The sequence below is a fragment of the Narcine bancroftii genome, chromosome 1, assembly GCF_036971445.1.
Source record: "Narcine bancroftii isolate sNarBan1 chromosome 1, sNarBan1.hap1, whole genome shotgun sequence".
In the NCBI taxonomy this organism is placed as follows: Eukaryota; Metazoa; Chordata; class Chondrichthyes; order Torpediniformes; family Narcinidae; genus Narcine; species Narcine bancroftii.
This window is the reverse complement of record NC_091469.1, coordinates 218,723,327-218,749,403: the sequence shown is the minus strand read 5'-3', so window position 1 is coordinate 218,749,403 and position 26,077 is coordinate 218,723,327. Positions and strand designations below refer to the sequence as shown.

Below are 26,077 nucleotides of genomic sequence, written 5' to 3'. Positions count from 1 at the left end.
CCATGGCCCTCAGACAGAACACGAGCTGAGTTCCCTTCATCCTTAACTTTGACCCAACCAGACTTTGCATCCAGCACTTCACCAACCACAACATGATCCCACTCCCAGTCATTCCTCCCCCTGCCTGCCCCTTTCTGCTTCCCATAGGAACTACTCTCTCCTTTATTCCCTTGCTTACTCTCACGCCCCACTGCTCCACCCCACCCTTTCTGGCAACCGCAGGAGATATGACACCTGTCCTTGCACCTATCCCCCCTACCTCCATTTAAGGACCCAAACAGCTCTTGCAGGTAAGGCAGAGTTTTCTACGAACCTTCTCCAGATTTCATGTCAGAGTACATACATGACATCACATGCAATCCTGAGATTCCTTTTCTCGCGGGTGTGGCAGAATTATTGGAAGTGCAAAAAATAAACTGTATGCAGTGAAAACAAAGAACTGTAAACAGATAATGATTGTAAACAAACTGGCTGTGCAATACAGCATCGTTTACTGCACACCCTTCACATCTGTGAGGCCAGGTACAGAATAGGTGTTTATTTACCCACGTTCTGACCTCGTCCACCAGCTGGAAATTCCGGTTGCAGTCATTTACTTCCCCTCCCATTCCCAGACTGTCCATCTGCAGCCTCCCCCATTGCCCGAGAGAGGCAAAGTGCAAATTTGAAGAGGAGAACCTCTTATTCTGCCTGGGTCGTCTACATGAACATTTCAAGTAATCTATTCCTCCTACCCAGCACCAGCACGACAACTGCAATTCTGCTGGCACCAAATTGTATCGACTTGCATCACTCCTTTGGACCTGTCATTAGCATGGAGAGGGGAGTCCTACTGCGTGGGTAAGCTCCCTATCAACTCTGCCCTGGCTTGCACCATAGAGAGCCCGCTTCAGCTTACCAGAGGCATAGTACCCATGGTCGACCACAACCAACAGAGGCCACACAATCTTCCTGCTTTCTCTTTTCATCCACAGATTCTCTCTCTCACACACACACACACCCTGTTCTTTCCAACACCTTTAGCCAGTTCCTTTCACCTTTTGCACCTCCCTCATCCTGGCCAGGGTTTATTTATATATATATATATTATATATATATATATATACACACATATATATCAATGACCTGTCAGTTGAACAAAACTTTACTGCTCGTAAAAAGTCCACGTCAGCTGCAGGCTCGTTTGTGGCTGACAAGTCCGATGCGGGACAGGCAGACACGGTTGCAGCGGTTGCAGGGGAAAATTGGTTGGTTGGGGTTGGGTGTTGGGTTTTTCCTCCTTTGCCTTTTGTCAGTGAGGTGGGCTCTGCGGTCTTCTTCAAAGAAGGTTGCTGCCCGCCAAACTGTGAGGCGCCAAGATGCACGGTTTGAGGCGTTATCAGCCCAATGGCGGTGGTCAATGTGGCAGGCACCAAGAGATTTCTTTAGGCAGTCCTTGTACCTTTTCTTTGGTGCACCTCTGTCACGGTGGCCAGTGGAGAGCTCGCCATATAACACGATCTTGGGAAAGCGATGGTCCTCCATTCTGGAGACGTGACCCATCCAGCTCAGCTGGATCTTCAGCAGCGTGGACTCGATGCTGTCGACCTCTGCCATCTCGAGTACTTCGACGTTAGGGATGAAAGCGCTCCAATGGATGTTGAGGATGGAGCAGAGACAACGCTGGTGGAAGCGTTCTAGGAGCCGTAGGTGGTGCCGGTAGAGGACCCATGATTCGGAGCCGAACAGGAGTGTGGGTATGACAACGGCTCTGTATACGCTTATCTTTGTGAGGTTTTTCAGTTGGTTGTTTTTCCAGACTCTTTTGTGTAGTCTTCCAAAGGCGCTATTTGCCTTGGCGAGTCTGTTGTCTATCTCATTGTCGATCCTTGCATCTGATGAAATGGTGCAGCTGAGATAGGTAAACTGGTTGACCGTTTTGAGTTTTGTGTGCCCGATGGAGATGTGGGGGGGCTGGTAGTCATGGTGGGGAGCTGGCTGATGGAGGACCTCAGTTTTCTTCAGGCTGACTTCCAGGCCAAACATTTTGGCAGTTTCCGCAAAGCAGGACATCAAGCGCTGAAGAGCTGGCTCTGAATGGGCAACTAAAGCGGCATCGTCTGCAAAGAGTAGTTCACGGACAAGTTGCTCTTGTGTCTTGGTGTGAGCTTGCTCAATTAATTCAGAATGCACGAGTTGCAAGCTTGTCCAGTTGGAGGGATGCAGGATATCAAGTTAGCATTTTGTGATCCGGGAATTAATAGGCTCTGTAAAGTAAGGCATGACTTGCTGAGCAAGACCTAGAAAGCACTGCATTGTGAAAGAATATAATGCACTAAGGGAAGGAATTTCTGTTGTTGGGTATAGGCTAATGGTAATTTGCTAGCCTTGCAGATGAAAAACCACAATTAAGAAATGTATGAGCAAGGTTGCAAAAGCCAGGTTGATAGATATATGACTGAAAACAAAGCCACAAGACTATAATGCGACCTGACAAGGAGAGCTTGACCAGACCTATGCAAAGGTTAGCATATCTGAAGTTGAAAATGCTGTGAGAAAATCAAGATGTAACAAGAATTACCAGCTGCAAGAAACCTGTAAAGCTGCGCGAAGCACCCTTCTAAAGGACTATATAAGGTGAACTAAAATACAGTACAAGTTAAGTAAGGCTCAGTGCAGGGAACAAGTGACACTTTCTACTCATTCCTTGTGCCTCTTGCTCCTGTTATTGTAATACAATAAAGTTGGCTGTATGTTCATTGGTTCTGCTGTTCTTTTATTGCAAGAACCCTTTGTGACCAATTGAATTCAGGGTCTTGTAGACATGGACCCCCAGATCCCTCTGCCCTTCCACACTACCAAGAATCCTGCCTTAACTTTTACTCTGCCCCAGAGTTTGTCCTTCCAAAGTCTACCACCTCACGCATCTCATTCAATTCAATTGCTGTCAACTTTAACAGCAATACTTGCTTGAATGATTTGATTGAGCACGAGTCAACATTCATCAGAAGCTTTGGACTGTGGACAAATATCTCCATGTGGGACACAGGCTGAAAGGTGCACATCACTGATTAATTTTGAACATACTAAACAACTACACGCTCACTGATCATTTTAACAAGACTCCATCTTTCCTCCTGCTTCACTGCCATAAAGTATGATTCCCCATCTTTCAAAAATACAAATGCTTCGCACTACCTTAAATAAAAATTGAAACCACTTTTTAAAAAAAATCGCCCATGATCGATTTCTTACCTGTCCCTTCACCTACTGGTTGGTTCCATAGTGACATGTCCATAATGGCAGAAACCACTGTCATCCTTAACAAGCTCTTATCCAGAACACCAATGTGAAAAGCCAACAATCCCTAATGGCTAACCACATATGTGTTCTAATGGAGGCACCAGTTAAGATATACTTTCATAGAGTGTCATGGAGCAAAGAAACAGGCCTTTCAGCCCAACTCATCCATGCTGACCCGGTTTTTGACTTATACCTTGATGAAATGCTCAGTCCCAAAATGGCAATAAAATATCTTTGCATCCTATGGATGCTGCAATCCTAACTGAGCTCCTCCAGCTTTTCTGTACACTTTTTTTTTGTTTCTAAATGAGCCCAGATGTCTGCAAATGCCTGTTTAAATGCCTCTGAATCACCACAACTGCACCCGCCTCTACAGCTTCATCGGTCAGTTCATTTCATATAAGCACCAGCCCTTGTGTGGGAAAGTTGCTCCTCAGACTTGTACCTCTGCCCTTTAGTTCTGGTATCCTCTACTCTGGGTAAAAAAAGAAAACCTCTGACTATTCACCACTTCTATGTCCCTCAAAATTTTATGCAAGTTCATCCAATGCTCCAAGGAAAAATGGTCCAGTTTTACAGACTCTTCTTATAATTTAAGCCCTGGATTCTTGATCCTTATTTCTGTGACCTTGCCTGCTTAATAATTTATATCCAGTTGGTGGATGACCAGAACCAGTCACAACTCAGCAGCATCTTGCATAGTTGTAACATGGCATCTCGACTCCTGTACTCAATGTCCTGACCGATGAAGGCAAGTGTGCCAAATCCCTTCTTCACCACCCTGTAACCACACTCATGGAACTATGCACTTGTACCTTCAGTTCTCTCTGCTCTCCAACGCTCTCCAGGTTTTTGCCATTTACATTTTAAGCCTTGGTTTCATTACTTTTCAATTATGTTCCTGGTTGGATTTTTATCAGCTACATGATTTATGTTAGAAAGATCTCCCATGTAGAGAACAAAACCTGTGCAGTTGGAATAAGTTCAAGCTTATAAAAGTAACCTGGTAATGAGATTGTGAAAGTTCACTTCTGATCAATGTTACCTCCTCCATTGCAGTGATTAAGTTCTGAGTGGATTTGCTGATCTCCCCTCCTACTGATGGAGCACGGCTGCCAGATGCGAGATAGGTTGACCCAGGACTGGGATGACCATTGATTTCCATACTGTAGCTGGCTTTAACTGGCCAGCAGAGTTGGTTGTGCAAGATGAAGTACACCACAAAAACATATAGGCCCTGCAAAACAAAACCCAATAACAATTATAAAGAGTGCAGAGAAGAGGATAGGTACTCTGAAGGAAAATCAAATTTGCTGAAAGCTTAAGCAAAAATATAATTACACAGTAAAATTTATTTTTCCTGGCATATAGAAGGGTTGCTAGCTTGTGCATACTTGACTAAGTCATGTTTAATGCCTATTTTTATGCATTCTATTCAATTATACCTTAAATATAAACTTTGATGAGAGGCACCATCTACCTGTTAATTCCATTAATTTTCATCTATGAAGTTATGAACTTATCAACAAGAGGGCAACAGAGTTGCTAAGCATTTCTCCTTTATTTACAAGAAAAACAAGTTTAAAATTTAGAAACATAGAACATTTACAGCAAAGAAACAGGCACCTTGGTCTAGATAGGCCATGCAAAACTATCACCCAACCTGTCTCTTCGATCTGTATCCCTCCTTCCATACCCCTCCCATCCATATATCTATCCAAATTTCTCTTAAATGTTGAAATTAAACCTGCATCCACCATTTCCCCAGTGGCTTGTTGCACACTCTCACCACAATGAAGTTACTCCTGAAGTTCCCCTTAAACATTTCACCCTTAACCCACGTCCTCCATTCTTGTATCATCCAACCTCAGTGGGAAAAGTTACTCCAATTTACCTCATAATTTAGTATCAAATCTTCCCTAAATGACTGATGCTCCAGGGAATAAAGTCCTCACCTATTTAATCTTTCCCTATAACTCAACTCCTCCAGACTTGGCAACATCTTTATACATTTTCTCTACACTCTTTCAATCTTATTGATATCTTTCCTGCAGACAGGTGACCAAAATTGCACACAATACTCAAATTTTGTCTCCCTGATGCCTTCTAGAACATCAAATCCTGTCCTCAGTATTTTGATTTATGATAGCCAATGGATGAAAAGCTGTCTTTATGATACAACTTTCAAGGAAAGATGTATCTGTGTTCCCAGATCACTCTATTGCACTGCATTCCATGGTGACCCATTATGTTTGGTGTTCCTACTCCTCCGAACCGATATCATCAAACCCAACTTTGTTTAGAAGATTAGGTATGTCATCAAAGTCTCTTTAAACTTCTACTGGTGTACTGTAGAGAGCATTCTGGCTGGTTGCATCACTGTCTGGTACAGAGGTGCCAACTCTCAGAACAAGAATAAACTCCAGAGGGTTGTTAACTCGACCTGCGCCATCACTGGCACCAGACTTCACTCCATCGAGGACATCCACATGACACAGTGTCTTATAAAAGCAGCCTCTATCCTCAAAGACCCTCACCACCCAGGCCTGCTACCATCAGGGGGAGGGAGGGGGGAAAGAAGAGCATTTAGCGACACAAAGATAGCTGCTTCCCTGTTGCCATCAGATTCCTGAATGGAACAATTAACCACAGATACTGCCTTACTTTGACTTTTTCTTGCACTACTTTATTTTTTATGGTTGTTGATATAAATGTTTGAACTGTGATGCTGCCACAAAACAACAAACTTAGTGATGTGTTCATGACAATAAATTCTTATCCTGAACTCCATTTGGTTCCCCTTGATCCAGTCTCTTCCCACCTACCTCTGGGTATCTCGCATCCCCTCCATCACTTCAACTTCCAATTCCCTGGGCTGGACCACCTAATTTTCATCATGGATGTCCAGCCCCTGTACAACTCCATCCCCCATAAACAGTGTCTTCCTTAATAACAGACTGAACCATTGCCCCTCCACCTCCACGTGGCAGAACTTGCACTCAGCATATTCCTCATTTTATGATTATTATCAAGTACAGTAACAATGCTGGGAACCACACCCAACTGAATAAGAATGGAGGTTTCTATCTGGTGGAACAACAAAGGATGCTAGCCTGGATGCATGGACAATCTCCCTCCAACAAAGGATCAAAGCTCCACAGTCCTGCCCCATCTCATCATGAATAAGAGTAGACAATGAAATATTGAGGACGAGGCAGCTCCAAGACCATCCCCATCTTCAGTGTCGGGGGGGGGGGGGGGGGGAAATCCCTGCACTGAGTGCCAAATATGAAGCATGTTCAGCCGGAAACACCAGGTGAACAATACATTTTTGTATTGAACCCCACCATCACAGAACCCAGTCTTCAGCCAAAATTATTTACCCCAGAAGATAACAAGAGATGCCCCTGGATACAACAAAGCCATAATTTTGCCGAAAAATTAGTTTAAATTGGTTCTGTTTGTGTTCAATCCCTTTCCCACGATGTTTGACTTCTGTAGTTTTTAAAAATTTCTTGACATCGTAAATTATAATAATTTGCCAAAGACTATTTCAGGCCAATTTCTTTTGCCAATTGTTGTTTAAAAGAATGATGTAGCAAGTCTGCTCAATGAAACAAACATCCTTCTCTCAGTGTGTTGTCAGTGCAATACTATTGCAGCACAAGTGACCTGGGTTCAATTTGTATATTTTCCCCATGTCTGCATGAGTTTTCTCTGGTTTCCTCCCATATTCCAAACACATACAGGTGAGTAGGTTAATTGGTCACTTAGGTGTATTTTGGGTAGCACTGGTTCGTGGTACAGTATGGCACAGGGTACTGGAAGATTAGAGGGTAGCAAATATTGTCCCCTTGTTCAAAAAAGGTAGTAGGGAAAGTCCAGGTCATTATAGACCAGTGAGCCTTGCGTCTTTGGTGGGCTAGCTGTTGGAAAGGATTCTTAGAGGCAGGATCGATAGGCATTTAGAGAATCATGGTCTGATCAGAGACAGTTTGCATGGCTTGGTGAAGGGCAAATCATGTCTCACAAGCCTGATAGAGTTCTTTGAGGAGGTGTCCAGACATATTGATGACGGTAGTGTGGTGGATATGGTCTACATGGATTTTAGTAAGGCATTTGATAAGATTCCACATAGTAGGGTTATTCAGAAAGTCAGAAGGGATGGAATCGAGGGATGCTTGGCCATGTGGGTTCAGAACTGGCTTGCCTGTAAAAAGCAAAGGGTTGTGGTGGAGGGAGTACATTCAGATTGGAGGGTTGTGTCTAGTGAAGTCCCTTAATTGATCAGTTCTGGGACCTCTGCTTTTCATGATTTTTATTAACGACTTGGATGAGGAGGTAGTAAGTTTGCAGATGCCACAAAGGTTGGTGGTGTTGCCGATAGTGTAGAGGATTTTAGAAGATTGAAGAGGGACATTGATAGGATGCAGAGCTGGACTGAGAAGTGACAGATGGAGTTCAATCTGGAGATGTGTGAGGTGGTACACTTTGGAAGGACAAACTCCGGGGCAGAGTAAAAGTTAATGGCAGGATTCTTGGTCATGTGGAAGGGCAGAGGGATCTGGGGCTCCATGTCTACAAGTCCCTGAATGTTGCCTCGCAGGTGGACAGGGTAGTTAAGAAAGCTTACAGGGTGTTAACTTTCATAAATCGAGGGAATGAGTTTAAGAATCGCAAGGTTATGTTGCAGCTCTTCAAAACTCTGTTTAGATCACCCTTGGAGAACTGTGTACAGATCCTGCTGCCTCATTATAGGAAATAAAGGGTGCAGAGGAGATTGACCAGGATGCTACCTGGCTTAGAGAGTGTGCATTATGATCAGAGATTAAGGGCTTTACTCTTTGGAGAGAAGGAGGATGAGCGGAGATATGATAGAGGTATACAAGATATTAAGAGGAATAGATAGTGGGCAGCCAGCGCCTCCTTCCCAGGCACTATTGCTCAATGGAAGAGGGCATGGCTTTAAGGTAATAGGTGGAAAGTTCAAGGGAAAAAGTTTTTTTTTAACCTCGAGAGTGGTTTGTGCATGGAAAGCACTACCTGGGTCAGTGGTGGGGCCAGGTACATTGGTGAAATTCAAGGGAGTACAAATCAAGCATATGGATGAATTTAAAATGGAAAGTTGTGTGGGAGGAAGGGTCTATAGGTCTGTACAACATTGTGGGCTGAAGGGCCTTGCTGCATCTCTAAATTAAAAAAAATCTAAATATTCAAGTGCATTAAAATTGATTGGTGGGACAGAGCCAGACCTACTCCTACTTACATTTCATATAACTTAACCTCAGACTCAATTCAGGCAGAAGATTGAAGGCAGAATATGGGGAAACCTACACCAGGTGGCAGTTTACATGAGATTAATACTTTTCAAATGGTTAGTTAACAAATTAAAAATTAGATTGTCTTGAAGTTTTACATTCTATTATCCATCTTTATGAGGCGATATTCACTTACCTGCAGGATATTGAAGGCAACATACAGGATTAACATCCAGAAGTGTCTGTAAGCCATGTGCAGGCCTCCCCACAGCCATGTCAGTGATATCAAAGCAAAAAGATACAGCACAAGAGGAACTTCTGCAAATATGAGATTACAAGTCAGCTAGTTTCAGAATACATTTTGTGAATAGGATATCTTGCCTGACTTGTTGTAATAGCAAGAAGTGCTATCTGTAGATAAATTTACATGCCAGGAGAGATTCATAAAACTTGCTGTATAAGTTTTCCTTCCCACTCCCATCATTTATTATCTCATCATTCAGTTCCTCATCTGATATATCCATAAGCTGTCTCCCGTTTTTGTCCAAGGCTGGGCAGAGCAGCAGAATAATGGGCTTTAGACTTCTGAGCTGGATCCTTCTGCCAGGCTTTCACAAAGCCTTGGTCAGATCCAAGTAGTCAGTTCACCCAGCACCTTGGACACATTGGTCACTTCTTGGCTTTGGCCAGCATCTCAGAGAATATGGAGATAAGGGTGACAATAAGGCAATAGGATAGAGGGGAAGCCAGGGAGATGAAAGTGAAGCCCTTTGCCAAGTTTTCTATGCAAGGGCGGGTTATCTGCCCCATTGCCTAATTGTTCAGACACGTGGCCAGGGAGAGAATGTAAGCTGTAGCTCAGACGGCAGAGATCGTGATCTGCAGTTCACTCACGTCCAACCATTTCCTGTCCTTACCAAAAAGGCACAATGTATCTCAGACTTTCCAGCAGTGCAGGTGTGCCAGTTCATGTCTGTGCCACCTGGACCTCATTTTCCAAAATGAAGGGCAGGTTGAATCCGATGGGATATCAAGCCCTTTGGTACGCTCCGTATTGCAGCTGAGGTGCTACTGTATCAATGCAAGGCCAGCCAGATGACGTCCATGACAATTTGGTCAACATCCGGTAAGATGCAACAGTTATTTCTCTTAACATCTCCAAGATGTCAAATTATCCAGATTGTTATAGTAAAAAATTGATATGAACATTCCAATAAAGATTACACGATGTGAAACTGGTTATTGGTGTTATGGAGAAGGCTCCAAACACAAGTAGACTTCAAGCAGCACATTCTGAGGCATGCTTTCAAAATCCCTCATAGATTTTATAAATAAAGCAAAAAAAGGACATAAATTTAATTGAAGTCATGGATATGAGTATTTTTCTGTTGAGGAAAATAAATCAGTTATGTTAGAATTTAAAATTAAATAACACTCAAATAAAACTGTTTATTGTATCCACAAGTAGAGACAATTCATTGTTAAAAGCAAATGCAACTTCTTAATTTTTCATAATACTTCTTATTTAGGAAACTAAGCTCATTTTAAAAGATTTTAGCCTTGACATATTGAGTAAACCTATCAATTATCCATGAAAAAGTGTTCCCACTTTAGATCTACGTTGTCCTGGCCTTCTCCAGATTAAGTATATTTGAAAATAGACATTGGAATTTCAGCTGGTCAATTTGATCTGATCCTCCTTCTCAATTTAACCAAAACTGGGTACATTTTTTCATCTCTTTTTGTGAGCAGTATTTTTGACCCTTGAACTTCAACAGTAGTTAGCTGTGAGCTTCAATCAAGCAAAAGAAAATTTCATTTTTTCGCATAAACGCATTGTAAACAGGTTTAGATGGAGGCTGAATATTTAAACCAATCAGGCACAGAGAGGAGAGGCCCCATAAATGTGGAAATCTAATGTAAGCACATTGGAAAGGGATGGATACAGTGAGTGAATCTATTCATTAATGTGGAGGCTACCCAGGGGCACACACTTGTGGAACAATGTCCTGCTTGTTTTTGGTAACTTCAGAAGTCTTAGTGTTTCAGTGCTTCATTAGAGTTGAAAGCATGGAGAAGCAGCTGGTCTTCGCTAACCAAATGATACCAACTTTGGTCAAGAAATTTTGATGCTCATACTTGATCCCCCCGCCCCCCCCTGAAAATTATCTGGCTGGGTCATTTTTTTTCTGATTAGGGTTGGGAGCTCTTTTGATTGGGTCTAATCAGACCTGATGAGTTTGGCCAGTGATTGAGAAAGGGGGATGGTGATGGGGTGGAAGTCAGGGAATGGACACAGTTGGTGCTTGGCGATCAGGAAAGAGCAGGTGTTGGGGAGGAGGAACAAAAGTTGGTTCTATGGTTTGGAATTTTGCTCGCGGGTACAAGAAACAACAAAATAAAATAAATGACCAGCAAGAGAGGGTTGGAATGTCTAGCACTTGTTGTTAATGGTGTCAAGCTTGAAATATGGATAGGGGTGGGATTTTAAAAAAATGGTGGCTGATTTAAAGGATCAGGGCTTGTTGGTATTCATTTTAGTGCATTGGATGAAAGTACACAAATAACTTAAACTTAGCTACTTTCCCTGAAAGCCTCCACTTCAGTGTTGAGCTGGTTGAAAAATGTTGTCCCAAGAGTTGCCAATAATAACCATTCCCAGGACAGGGTGGAGCAGGATCCCTTGTTATCCTCCAAGAGATACTCAGAGAATATCATTCTGTGCACTATGGAGGCCATTTTCTAGTTAACGTGATGAAATCTTGAAATGGACACAGCTAAGATTATTCCAATAAAAGCATATTTCAGTCACCCAACTATGGAATAAATATGAACAGTTATAGATAAGTGTAAGGAAAAAAAAATGACATTTCAATAATGCAGACAGTTTAGGTGGACCATAAACGGCATCAGGAGCACCAAAGGATCTGTCTGCATGACTAAATTGTCATTTTTTCCTGCACTAACCACAACTGTGAATCTGATTATCTGAAATCAGATGATCTGAACTCATTTCTAAATTTTTAAATTTTTTTTCGGGTAAATGAGGATATCCGAAACAAATCAGAAATCCTCATTTATCCAAATTTTTTTTGGGGCTGATCTGACGGGGATGTCAGGCTGTTGGTGGCAGCAGGGACCTCAGGCACCCAGCGGCAGTGCGGACCTCAGGCTCCCGGGCGGGAGCCTTGGTGGGAAGGTGTCGGTGATCGGCAGTGGCCAGCATTTTTTTTTTGGTGAGAATTAAACATTATTTGAATGCTTTATCCAACATAGGGCCAGTCCTGACTATTTTGGATAATTGGAGTTGTAGTGTACATAAATCTTTTGGTATTTATCATCTTTTTTTTCTTCCAGACATTTGTGGTAATTTACCTACCTGTTTCATGCTAGCAACTAAGAACTTCAGTGCATCTGTATACGGGTACACAATCCTTTATCCGGACATCTAAAATGTGGAATGATCCAAAATCCAGTAAGTAGGGAGAGAGAGACGGCAGTGCGAGTCGGGTGGGCAAAGGCGAGAGATCGGCAGCGTGAGTCGGGCGGGCGGGGAGACCAGCAGCATGACTGGAAGGGGGTGGGGGTGCATACGGCAGCATAATTCGGGTGGGCTTAAATCAGGCTTTCCGAAATCCGAAAAAATTTGAAATTCGGAACATACTCTCCCCCAAGGGTTCCGGATAAAGGAGTGTGTACCTATATTGTATGTACTGTGTATCGTACTTATGTATATGAAAATAAACTCACATTAAATGCTATGTTACATATCTGTCACAACAATAACCAGCTTGCAGGTTACAATATGCTGGTTGTAAAATACTTCAGGATATCGTCTGAGAAAAAAAGTCTTCCTGACGCATTAATTATTAGGCAAAAATTGATTCTGAATACTTTTCAATGGTTTGACATTCAGAAACATTTATAATGTTTTATGCATTTGGTAGCCTTAACAATTAATTAAACCAGAAGACAAGGATTAAGCCAGCTGTTGGTATTTTTCTCTTTTTGTGGTTGGGGTTTGCACTAGCCCACCTGTATATTTCAATAGCCCCCGATTATGTACAGGTCTTTATCACTGAGGTAAAACGCAATGCTTGAGAAACTCAGTAGGTCAAACAGTGTAGAACAAAGATAAAGACACATAACCAATGTTTCAGGCTTGAAACCTTCATCAAAGGGTATTGTATTTTCATATTTTCTACATCAAGTATGCTGTTTGACCTGCTGAGTTTCTCCAACTTTTGTTTTTTTTAAAATTCAACCACGGTAACTGCAGACTTGCGTGTTTTACTTCTCACCGTAATCACTGAGGATCAGTTTCATCCTGCAAGGTTACCCTCGAGGGATTGCATCAGCTAATTAAAACTTTATTTGGAGGGTCAATGGTAAGTGCAGGCAGCTTGGATCAACATATTACTCTCAATTCCTTCTGCGAGATAGTTCATGACCTGTCTTACTATAATTACGTCAAGACTTGCAATCAGTGTTCATGTCACCAACAAGCAAATGCTTGGATCTTCCTGCATTATTTTAACACAAGCATTAAAATGTTTATTGTAAGCAGCCTACTGTCAACATTTAAATAGAAGACAGGTATCAAATGAAAACAAAGATTCCATTTTCTCCTGCACTTAGAAATATTTTCTCAATGTCATTGGACCAGAACTCAGAGACCTGCTGGTCAGCTGGCAATGCAAGGTCACGACACCAGTGCTGTACAATCCATCTATCAAGTCCAAAATGGTGAGGAGGCAGCAGTGTCGGAATGGGCTATTCAGACCCTCGTGCCCACTCTTGCAGTTGATGACAAGTATTTTTACTTCAGCATCACATTCTTGCACTAACATTCTATATCTTGTCTCTTTAATGATCTGTGGATCTCTCTCTTGAAATGTCCTCCCAGACATCCAGAGTAGAGGATTCAGGAGATTCACTTCCCTTTGGGTGCGGAAACAATTTCTGACTTCTCTCTTGATGATGGATAATCGCTAATTTTGGGACATCTTAATTACTCCTTATGTGCCCAACCCACCATCCCAAGAATCAATCTGTTAAGCCTTTGGTTCATTCTTCCTTAGATACAGAGATCACATTTCCACACCATTTCTCAAAGTTAATCTTACTAAGGTGCTACATAATTGGGGTAGGAACCCAAATTCTCTTGTATTATTAGTGTACTTCACATTTGGCTTTTCAATGCTGGCAAAGGATGAGTGTTTGGCCCACTGCTCTACTCATTATACACCCATGACTGCGTGGCCAGGCACAATTCCAATGCTATCCACAGTTGTCGGCAGAATCACAAATGGGAGTGAAGATGCGTACAGGATGGAGATTGATCAGCTTGTTGGATGATGTAATGACAACAACCTTGTGCTCAACGTCAGCAAACCCAAGGAGATGACTGTGGACTTATTAAGTCAGGGGAACACAACCCAGTCCTCATCGAGGGGGTCAGTAGTAGAGAGGATAAGGAACTTCAAATTTCTGAGTGTCAACATCTCCGAGGATCTGTCCTGGAGCCTCCACGTTGATGCAATCACAAAAAGGGCTCGCCAGTGGCTATACTTTGTGAGGTGTCTGAGGAGATTCTTTATGTCACCGAAGGCTCTTGTAAACTTATACACATGTACTATGGAGAGCATTCTGGCTGGTTGTATCACTGTCTGGTATGGAGGTGCCAACTCTCAGGAGAAGAATAAATTCCAGAGGGTTGTTAACTCACAGGCACCAGACCACTCCATTGAGGACATCCACATGAGATGGTGTCTTAAAGTAGCAGCCTCTATCCCGAGGCCATGCTCTTTTAACTCTGCTACCATTGGGAAAAAGATACAGGAGGCTAAAGACGAGTACTCAATGGCACATGGACACATTCTTTGCCCGCTGCCTTCAGATTCCTGAATAATCAATGACCCTGTCTAACTTTTCGTGCTCTATTATTTGTACTTGTATAGTAATGTCATAAGATGGTTATAATATAAATGTTTGCTCTATGATACTGCCTCAAACCCCAAATTTCATGATAATAAATTTTGATTCTGCACGTCCCCGTTTATTTCATGTGGCAGCTAGTTGAAAGGAGTTATTTATTTTACATAATCTTTTATCTTGTTAAGTAAATTTAGCAAGTTTTCGTTGTGTTTTAAACAAACATGTTTATATTCTTTTGAATTGCAGTTAAATGTCTTTCATCATCCAAGATATTATAGAACTGTCTCTGAAGATCAAGGACATTAAGAACTGAAGGCCTCTGACAGCAACACTTCACAAGCTGTGGTGATACACCACTGGCCTACTGCAGGGGGCAATCTCTGTACCTGCAGGAAGATCAACGGAGGACAGACCACACCTGGCCGGCTGTCAATCAACCGTCCTGAATAGACCAAACACCATCTGGCCGGCTGTCAATCAACCACCCGGGATATAATCCTGAGCTGGCCCCTCCCGAGCTAGTCACTTAGGAAGCCACCAGTCCAGCTACCACTGTAGCAGAGACCTTAACTGAATAAAGCCTGTTGTACAGTCTTTCTCGAGTTTTGTGTCTGCTTACTGCTGCAGCCATGCATCACACAAGCCACTCTACCTTGTGAGGGGATTGTAACACCAAGCCTTTAAGTCTCAGGTCTTCAGAGCATGAAGAATTACATATAATGGGTATTTAGTATCACTGTGGGAGTTGAGAGCTCCTGAAGTTTACAGCAGGTTATCTAAGACTCACTGTGCCACATAACACACACTTTGCAGCCTGTAGAAGTCTCTAGCAGTGGCTGAGATTTTGCTGGGCTTGCTGGCAGTTCTATGCAAAGCTTACTGCACTACGAGACTTTCTGAGTTCCTCCAGCATTTACTGTGTCTCTCAGCCTTGAGAGGGATATCTGCCTGCCTTTTGCTTGTACATTGAAGAATGGATCAGGCCCAAAATGTTGGTTATATATCTTTGAGAAACACAATTGTTTCAGTTTACTACAGTTGCTGTGACTGTAGTAAAAACACGGAAATGCTGGAGGGATTCAGCTGATCTATTCAGCATCTATAGGAGACAAAGATATATTGTCGACGTTTCAGGCTTGAGCGCTTCTTCAAGGAAAATCAGAAAAGGCAGAGCAGGATAAATCAGAAAGTCTCAGAATTCAAACCATGGGGGAAGCATCCAGACCAACAAAAGGTGTTAATTGGATGCGATAAGAGACAAGGTAGAATTTATTATGTCTGTGTGAAAGGAGACAGGGGATGGAGAGACCAATAGGGAAGCAAGGGAGTGGGGTTTAATAAAAGCCAGTGAAGTCGATATTAATGCCACCTGGTTGGAGGATGCCCAGTCAGAAGATGAGGTGATGTTCCTCCAACTTACAAGTGGTCTCAGTCTGGACAGACATGTCAGCAAGGGAATGGGATGGAGAATTGAAATGGGTGGCCACTGGGAGATCCAAAAGTATTGCGGCGGACAGAGTCGAGGTGCTCAACAAAGCCATCTCCCAGTCTGCATGCAGACCCACTTAATTCCTTCAGCATTTACTGGGTCCCTCCATCTCCTACTCTTTAGTTCTCTCTCCCCTTCCTTCCCTCTTTCTCCTTTCACAGAGACAAAATCAATTCTCTCCTTTCCTCTTATCATATCTAATTAACTCCTTTTGTTTGTAGGTCTGGACTCCTCCTCCTCCTATTCTGCCTTTCTCTCCTACTTGCATTTTTTTTGCTTTTTACTTGAAGAAGGGCTCAGGCCCGAAATGTCAGTAATATATCTTTACCTCCTATACAAGTTGCCAGTCTGACTGAGCTACTCCACCGTTTTTTCTACAATTACAGCATCTGCAGACTTGCTGTTTCATGGCATTATCCAACATGCCTGGCCCCAAAAGGACTTAAAACAGAAATCCCAAGCATTCTTGTAACCATCCATATTTTTAAGACAAGATTCTGCCACTATATTCCTCATGGGGACTTGAGGCAGAGCCCAGAGTTGGGGGGAATTCCACAGCACTTCTCAGTAGCTCTATAAAAGGAGAGTAGGTAATTGGTTCAAAGAAGCAGTGATGAGTATGGTATGGTAAACAGACGCAAAGCATTATAATCTGACCTTCTGCAATACATCCAGGTATCCACATGTTTATCTCCTTAATGATACCGAATTGGCCTTACAATTCTGCTACTAATTATAGGAACGTTGGAAATTAAAGAAGTGTTATCCATTCAGCTGCCTCTGCTGGCTGCAACATTCAACAAGATGCTGAGTGATCTTTTACCTCAATGCGACTTCCTTTGATTATTTTAATATCCAAAAATCTCTCAATTATACTGAGTGTTTTAACAGCACTCAGAGGTACAGCATTCTGAAAATTCACTTCCATATGGGTGAAAACATTTCCTTTAACATCTGCCTGAATGGCTAACTCTAAACACTGCAGCCAGGGGAAACATCACCCCAAATCTATTCTGTTTAGCCATGTTGAGGTCATTTCTCATGCTTCTAAACTCCATGAGCTCAGACTGCTAATCCCACCTCATACAGCGCCCTCCCCATCAACCTAGTGAATCTTCATTGGACTCCCACTGCACATCTACCCACATGCAGTTACACTGAGAGCCTAAATCATTCTGGCCTTTATTAAACTCCTCATACTATGTTTTCCAACATGCATGCTGTACTCATAAGCTAATTTATAGGGATTCACATGCAAGCTTCTCAGGTTTGTCTGGATGCCATCATTTGGCAATTCCTCACCTGATTTTCTACCATTGTATTCCATCTACTTAGAGGAAACATTTGTATTCCCTCTCAGTTTAGCTCCCAATGAATATTTTGCCTCTCTTATTTCCTTTCTCACTTCCCTTGAAATATTTTTATTCATTGTTATTGTCATATTTTAGACAATTTTTGCCCATTTTTCTGTATTACTGTCTTTCTCTTTGGTCATTAGAGTGGCTTTTATTGTCCAAACTTTCCTTCCAGAAGGAACATACTTAGACTATGACCATATCATCTCCACTTTAAAGGTCACTGACTTGCCTAACTGTCCTTAGTTCTAATTTTCCACGGCCAGATCTATTTTCAACTCTCTAAAAAACACCTTCCTCAAATTACAAAAATCATAACTTGTTCTGTGGTTTTTGGACGACAATGAATAGCTTCCAGAATAGTTCTGTTGTTATTAAGCCACTGCATTCTAATTGAAAAGATAGTCAGGGCAATATTATGTAAAGACGTTTAAGATGGAAACATGTCAATCCTCTACAAAAACAGACACTGCTGCATTACAGGACAAACTATGGCCAGATGGTGGGACAAAAGGATAGGAAATCCTTGAATAAGAGTTGAGATTGCTGATTCTGTGTTGATCTGACTGTATACTGGTGTCCAGGTTTGGGGCCCTTGAGGGCTTAATAATGATAACTCTGGAAGGAATGAGTCAACAAAACTTTCAGCTCCTGCTCCAAATGAAAATGAGAAGCTCTCCTGTTAACCTGCAGACCTTTTAAGGTACAGTGCTACATGACACAGTGATGGTGAAACTACAAACAAAACACTTCAAACTTATTTTCAGCAAATTGAATTTGAAAAAAGAACAAATGTTCAAAAGGTTAAATATTCACATTTGCAACAACATTTTGTTTTCTTCCAAAATAAATTGAGCATCTGGGGTGGGGTGAAATAAATCGTGCCATCTGGCCCAAATCGTGCACGTTGACGAAGTTGCCCATCTAAGCTCGTCCCACTGGCCAGTGCTTGGTCGAGATTTCCCCCAACCCATGATCAGATTAATAATGGTGTGACAGTATAATCTTCTTTTCTTTGGCTTGGCTTCGCGGATGAAGATTTATGGAGGGGGTAAATGTCCACGTCAGCTGCAGGCTCGTTTGTGGCTGACAAGTCCGATGCGGGACAGGCAGACACGGTTGCAGGGGAAAATTGGTTGTTGGGGTTGGGTGTTGGGTTTTTCCTCCTTTGCCTTTTGTCAGTGAGGTGGGCTCTGTGGTCTTCTTCAAAGGAGGTTGCTGCCCGCCAAACTGTGAGGCGCCAAGATGCACGGTTTGAGGCGATATCAGCCCACTGGCGGTGGTCAATGTGGCAGGCACCAAGAGATTTCTTTAGGCAGTCCTTGTACCTTTTCTTTGGTGCACCTCTGTCACGGTGGCCAGTGGAGAGCTCGCCATATAACACGATCTTGGGAAGGCGATGGTCCTCCATTCTGGAGACGTGACCCACCCAGCGCAGCTGGATCTTCAGCAGTGTGGACTTGATGCTGTCGACCTCTGCCATCTCAGTACTTCGACGTTAGCGATGAAAGCGCTCCAATAAATGTTGAGGATGGAGCGGAGACAACGCTGGTGGAAGCTTTCTAGGAGCCGTAGGTGATGCCGGTAGAGGACCCATGATTCGGAGCCAAACAGGAGTGTGGGTATGACAACGGCTCTGTAAACGTTTATCTTTGTGAGGTTTTTCAGTTGGTTGTTTTTCCAGACTCTTTTGTGTAGTCTTCCAAAGGCGCTATTTGCCTTGGCGAGTCTGTTGTCTATCTTGTTGTCGATCCTTGCATCTGATGAAATGGTGCAGCCGAGATAGGTAAACTGGTTGACCGTTTTGAGTTTTGTGTGCCCGATGGAGATGTGGGGGGGCTGGTAGTCATGGTGGGGAGCTGGCTGATGGAGGACCTCAGTTTTCTTCAGGCTGACTTCCAGGCCAAACATTTTGCAGTTTCCGCAAAACAGGACGTCAAGCACTGAAGAGCTGGCTCTGAATGTATAATATCATGGTAAGAAACAACAATATATCACTTTCGAAGACTGTGTGGTGCGAGCAGTCATTTTATAATCACTCAACATCTTTACCAATTAGCTAAATGCATGAAGATTACTTTTGACATTCTTTTTGCTTTAATCAACCACTTCTCAGTGTAGTATTTCAACATTTTGGTTAATCAGTGAGCTCCAAATCATCATGTTAAAAGGGCAATGAATTTGTACATCCAAAGGGAGAAGTTAATCCCTGAGGAAACAATTTCATTCCACTGAATTAATAAGTACCTGAAATCAGCCACCACAAGAATGTTAGTCAGACACTGTAAAGTAAAATACAAGATTCAATGTTTGTGTATATACTTAAGTCATGAAAACAAGCTTCCTCGGAGAGCAGATTTTAGTCCAATTGAGTATTTACTGGATTTATCTTTCACAATTGTTGCCAAGGCTGATTATCCCTCGATTTGCTATTCCCGGCTGCGACTACCCATAGAGGCTGTAGCAATCCAAATAAATGGAAACAGAAAAGTGATCAAGAATGCCTAAACTTTCATTTTGTGGGGAGATCATCTTGTCACAAGATCCTCAGGTTGGATTTCAGGCATTGTTATGTCTCTGTTGATTCTTTTTGGATACCTTCTTTGTCTGGATCTCATAATTGACAGAGATCAATTGCAACTCCCAGCAGCTATCCAGACCTATAATTACTGGTCCATCTGCATCTATCACATTGAATGTACAGAGGATGTTCTTTCCCTTGTGGTAGCTATTGATCTTAGCTCTCCCTAGTTGCTTGATCATGGGTCCACCAGAAGCTGTTAATGCAACATTTGCTGTTTCCAATGTACAGTCTTTTGGTTACGCTTTTATTATGTTCTCTGGAAACATCTGGTGGTAGAGTGGAAGGACGTTGCTTTGTGATCCAGTTTCACCTTTAGGTTAAATATCATAGGCTTGTTCTGGACTGTCCTCTGTATTTAGATCCTTGTGTGCAACTCGCTTCCTTCTTTCATCTCGCCCGACATCTCATGAAGTTGTTTGGATTCTATGTCCAGTATCTGGGCGTTGGAGTCCTCATTGTTGTTTCCTTTTATGTGGTGGATCTTCTTGTCTTCTTTCTTCACTGGTATTACTGTTTTCTTCATACCAGACTCGCACATCTTCGCCCTGTGGTTTGCTTTACCACAGGCTCTACATTCAGAACCGTATGCAGGGCATTTGTTACGGTCATCGAAGGGGTGTTGTCTGCTGCACTTCCTACAGGTCTTGGGGGTTTGCACTTTTCTAATTGTGTTGTTTATAGCATCAACCCTTCCTTCTCTTTGCTGTGGGTGGGTCTGCATAGATAGGGATTTCATTTGCATCCTCATGGCTTCAAAGGCTCTATCTGTGTCTATAACTTTGGCCAGTTTCAATCTATCTTTCCCTATAAGAGACTTTTGCACTTCAGGATGGGGCCTTCCCCATATTAGTTGATCGACTAATCTTTCCTCTATATCCTTAAATCTGCATTTTTCAGTAACAATTTTTAGTCTAGTGAGCAAGTTATCAACAGTTTTATCAGCCTCTTGCATTAACCCTTGAAATTCATAGCATTTAATTCTATGATTAGACCTGGGTTCAAGGTGAGAAGCAAACTTTGCAAATATCTGCTCTGGATCATTTTTCTCCACCTCTGTAAGCTCCCAGCTATTAAATAAGTCAAGGCCTTGCTCCCACGTCCACAGAAGTATATAACTGACATTCTCCACTGCTGTAGCATTTTAAAAATAGCTTTTTAATGCTAAATTGCACTTCTGCTGAAAGATTTTTAAACAATTCAACAATGTCTTCAGCCTCCCTGTCCAGCCATTTTCTTTTAGTAATGTTTTTTCTCCTCTTCCCCTCCATATTTCAGTGAATTACCATCAATTGTATGGCTTTATTCTTGTTCTCTTATACCGCTACCACCATGTTATGTCTCTGTGTTACTTGGTTACTTAGGAGGCTTCTTAAATAACTCAGAGATGCAAGATTCAAATAACAGAAGAGAATTTACTTACTGATGCCTTCCACCATCACAGGACACTGTTCACACACACACAAATATACATATGTGTTACAGTGGAGCACTACAGTTACTACAGTGAGAAGGGTGTATTCTTACGTGGTTACAAAATATTTCTCATTATCCTGACTATATAACAGGCATCAAGTTAAACTTCTGAATGCAAGCAGACAACAAAGTGTATAAAAACACCACAACACTGGAGGACCTCAGCAGGTCTCTTCAGCATCTATAGGAGACAAAGATATTATCAATGTTTCAGGCCTGAGCCCTTCTTCAAGGGAAAAAAATCAAAAAAGGACGAAGCAGGATATATCAGAAAGTCTCAGAATTCAAACAGTGAGGGAAGAATCCAGACCAACAAAAGGTGTTAATTGAATGCTATAAGGGATGAGGTGAGAATTTATCATGTCTGTGCGAAAGAAGACAGGGAGAGATGATGGGGGAGGGGTGAAGAAGGGTAGGGTGTTAACAAAAGCCAAAGAAGTAGATATTAATGCCATTCGGTTGGAGGGGGCCCAGTCAGAAGATGAGGCATTGCTCCTCTAATTTGCGGGTGATCTCAGTCTGGCAGTATCAGACCATGGACAGACATGTCAGCAAGGGAATGGAATGGAGAAGTGAAATGGGTGGCCACTGGGAGATCTATTCTATTGCAGTGGACACATCTGAGGTGCCAAGTTTAGCATCTCGGCTCTGTCCGCCAGTCTAATGGAAAAAAAGGAAGTGGGGGTGGGCAGCTGGAAGAAAGTAAGAGGGATGGGGGGGGGGGAGAGAGAGAGAGAGAGAGAGAGAGAGAGAGAGAGAGAGAGGAGAGGGAGAGAGAGAGACCCTGAGGAAATGAGAGTACTGAGCTATAGAAGATTATTTGAGAAGTGTAAAGCTGTTGATGAAATTTATGCCTACGGGCAGCATGGTTGGCGTAGTAGTTAGCGAAACACCTTTACAGCACCAGTGATCGGGAGCAGACCTGGGTTCGAATCCCGTGCTGTCTGTAAGGAGTTTGTACGTTCTTCCCACGTCTGCGCGGGCTTTCTCCAGGAGCTCTGGTTTCCCCCCACCCTTCAAAAATGTACCAGGGTGTAGGTTAATGGGGTGTAAATTACATGGCACAGACCTGTAGGGCCAAATTGACCTGTTACAGTGTTGTTTGTCTAATTTGATTATTTTAAAACATTTACAACCATATCTATAGCTTAAGAAATAAAGTTGTGTGATAAATACAAAGCTTCTGAAATCCATTCAAACATTTATTTGCATAAATTTGTGCAAATAGTTCATGGAATGGGTGATATCTGAAATTATCATGAGTGTAAATCAATGTGCATGCACTATTTTTTGAAAGTCAACCACCCACAACATCCTGCTGGAGGCCCAGCTTCTTCCTGCTTCTACCTATTTGCATTATTTTCTGGTTCTTTCCAACTCTTACTCGCATCCAAAACTGCATCAGTTGTTGAAAGGATACACTGGAATTCAACATCCTCCTAGTTGCGTTAATGATGGTACTCAGAGTGCTGAGAATAAATGCACTTGTGTTTCATTTTATACCATAAACCAAAAGTCTTCAGTGGTGCCTGAGGTTAACAATCTGAAAATAGGAGATAAAATCATTATTCATCACTGAAACAGGCCTTTCAGCCCAACTTGTCCGTGCCAACCAAGAGGCCTATCTATCCTATTCACTATTGCTTATGTTTGGACCACTAAAGCTTTCCTATCCATACTGATATACATGTATGAGATTAACAATCACAGCCACTGAAATTGCCTCCTGTAGTACTGAGGTTAAACAGAAAAATCTGTAGATCCTTATGTTGAGTGCAAAACGTTGATTTTTCTGGTTTCTGCTGAACTGCTCTCCTCAACCCCCACCCCACTTCCTTGTCCCCTTCTCCCTTCCAGCTCTCATCTTCCCCTTCCCTCTCTACTCACCCAGCCATCCCTCCTCCCCATGTCCTCTCCCTCCCTTCTCCATCTATTATCTCCAGCCTTTGCAACAACCCTTTCTTCCCAACCATCTCCCCCCACCCCCCAACTCTTTTGTTGGGACGCCTGCCAACATTTTTCCATTCCTTGAGGAAGGGCTCAAGCCCAAAACGTTGGTTATGTATTTTTACCTTTGCTACATAAAGGACATTGAATGCTACAAGATTCACAAGTGAGGCATTACTTCAGTTGGAAGGACTGTTTGGAGCCCTAATTTTGGTGAGGAAGGAGGTGAAAGTGCAAGTGAGCACTTCTCATGGTCACAGTCAAGTTTAATATCATCTGATTGAACAAGTACAACCTGTTGAAACAGTGTTCTCTGGTCCTCAGTGCAAAAACATGCCGACACACAACCAGACAAATAATACATATGCAGTGCAAGTATTATATCTATTAAAAAAAAATATTATTTTGTGCAAATGAGAGTCTTGGATGTTTAGAGGGAGCAGTACCATTGGTTGTTCAGTATTCTCACTCCCCGTGGGAGGAAGCCTGTAGCCTTGCCTGCTTCAGTTTTCTCAGGAAGTGCAGTCTCTATTGCACCTTCCTGAAAAGTAAGGAGATGTTGTGTGTCCACGATAGTTCACTAGTTAAGTGAACTCTAAGGAACTTGGTGCTCTCCACTCTCTCCACTACAGAGTTGTTGATGTGTAGTGGAGGTTGGTCATTCCTGGTCCTCCTGAAATCCACGATCATCTCCTTTGTCTTGTCCTCATTGAGACTCAGATTGTTGCTCTCGCACCATTTCACAAGATTTTTCCACCTTTTCTCTGTAGTTCGACTCATCGTTGTTGCTGATGAGGTCGACTACAGTTATGTCAAGAGTAAACTTGATGACACTGTTGGAGCTGAATATGGCATTGCAGTCTTGGGTAAGTAGCGTGAACATGAGGTGTGCCAGTGCTCACTGTGTTTTTGCTACTGACCCAGACAGACTGTGGTCTTGCCATTGGGAAGAGCAGGATCCAGTTACAGAGAGGGGCATTGAGTCCCAGCACGGACAGCTTTTCCACCGGTATATTAAATGACGAGATGTTCAATGGACAGCAGCCTGGCATATGAGTGCTTTTCTTCAGGTGGGCCAAGACAGAGTGAAGTAACAAGGCTATAGCATCTTCCGTGGAAGAGTTTCTTCGATAGGTGAATTGAAATGGATTTATTGTCTCTGGGAGGTGTTCTTTGATGCATTCGATCACCAGACATGAAGCATTTCATAATGGCGGGGTTAAGTGCCATGGGGCGCTAGTCATTGAGGCCAATTATTGTCGCCTTCTTGAGCACTGGAAATGTCTTGAAGCCCGCTGGAATGATGGACTGCTGCAGTGAGGTGTGGAAGATGTCTGTGAAGACCTCCATAAATTGGTCCCCATCCAGGTATGTTGGCTGGTCCCATTGCCTTGTGTGGGTTCACCTTGGATAGGGTTTTCCTCACCTCAGCTATGGCTGTGCAGGGGGCCCATTCATCAGAGGGACAAGGAGCTTTATTTGGCTTTATCCTGTTCTTCTCATCAAGTCATGCAGAGAAGGTGAACAGTCTGTGCGGAAGGGTGGCATCATTGTCTTTTGTTTGCAAGGTTGATGTGATGTGTTATAGTCTTGAACCTTTGCAACATGCACCTCGTGTCACCGTTGATGCACAGCTGTCTGTGGATCTTCTGTGCAAACCCCTGCTTTACCTTTCAGATTGCATGGGAGAACTCAGCCCTGGCTAATCTTATGTGGCATCCTTCACCCTGTCCTGAAGTCAGCATCATGAGCTCTGGGAAGGGACCGGACCTCTGCACGTAATCATGGTTTCTGCTTCGTCCTGGTTGTGGATGCTTTTGATTTTGGTGACATCCTCAATGTAGGTGTAGGTGGCCACCTCCCTGTAACAGCTCCAGTCCACGGTCTCAAAGCAGTCTTACAGCGCTGCTATGCCCCCTCCCCCCCCCCCCCCCACCCCCCACCAGCCATGTTCTAATCTCCCTGGGATCGAACCTAGTTTTCTTAGCCAGCGATCTAAATGCCAGGGTTAGCAGGATAGATATGTGTTCCGAATAACCAAGGTGGAGGTGAGGTGCAGCTGATCTAGGGTGTTCTCTCCTCTGGTGGTGAAGTTCACATGCTGTTGAAACCGTGGTAAGTCCATTTTCAGGTTGGCATGACTGAAGTCACCAGCAACAATCACGTCACTGTCAGGGTGGGAAGTATAGTGCACCATAAAACTCCTTCATGGCTTTTGAAGGCGGAACGTAGACTGCAGCAATCAGCGAGGCTGAGAATTGCTTGGGCAGGTAGAAGAGTCTGCATTTCATCAGGAGGTACTCTATCTCTGCTGAGCAGAAAGTCTTCACAATAGAGTTCCAAAGAATTTCATGTATATTACATTCTAACTGTAGTATTACGTGACAATAATGGAGCCTTTACCTTTTTTACTAATTAGTATGGCAAAAACGAAAAGAGAAATTGTATTCCTGCACTGTCAAAGTTGATAGTAGAGAAGGAAGTAATCTGGTCCATCATGTCTGCATGATCTCTTTGATAGAGCTCTCTAAATACTCCTATGCTGAGGCTTTGAAATTATATCGGCTAAAATGTTTATCATTTACGCAATGCTACCTGTTTCAGTCAATCTCTGTGGTAAACGATTCTGTTATCTTAGTAACTTTCCATACAAGGACATTTCCCCTAATTTTCAGTCTGTATTGACTGTTATTAACCCCCATCTCCTTACCCCATCAAAAGTTTTCTCATTTAAGGACTCTATTAAATTCAT

At 42.8% G+C, this 26,077-nt stretch overlaps 1 protein-coding gene and 1 long non-coding RNA gene across 2 annotated transcripts in view; one reads left to right on the top strand and one right to left on the bottom strand.

Annotated features, from left to right (window-relative positions):
* Positions 1-26,077, bottom strand: part of adgrv1 (adhesion G protein-coupled receptor V1) — a 537,083-nt gene that overhangs the window by 25,990 nt on the left and 485,016 nt on the right. The window contains exons 88-89 of the mRNA XM_069918000.1: positions 8,737-8,858; positions 4,328-4,519 (exon numbers count right to left, since the gene is read on the bottom strand). Coding sequence (XP_069774101.1) covers positions 4,328-4,519; positions 8,737-8,858 — 314 coding nt within the window. The remainder of the gene's footprint in view (positions 1-4,327; positions 4,520-8,736; positions 8,859-26,077) is intronic.
* LOC138739222 (uncharacterized) lies at positions 11,842-15,071 on the top strand. Its single transcript, XR_011342096.1, has 2 exons — positions 11,842-12,015; positions 14,724-15,071. It is a non-coding gene; the product is annotated as an uncharacterized lncRNA (long non-coding RNA).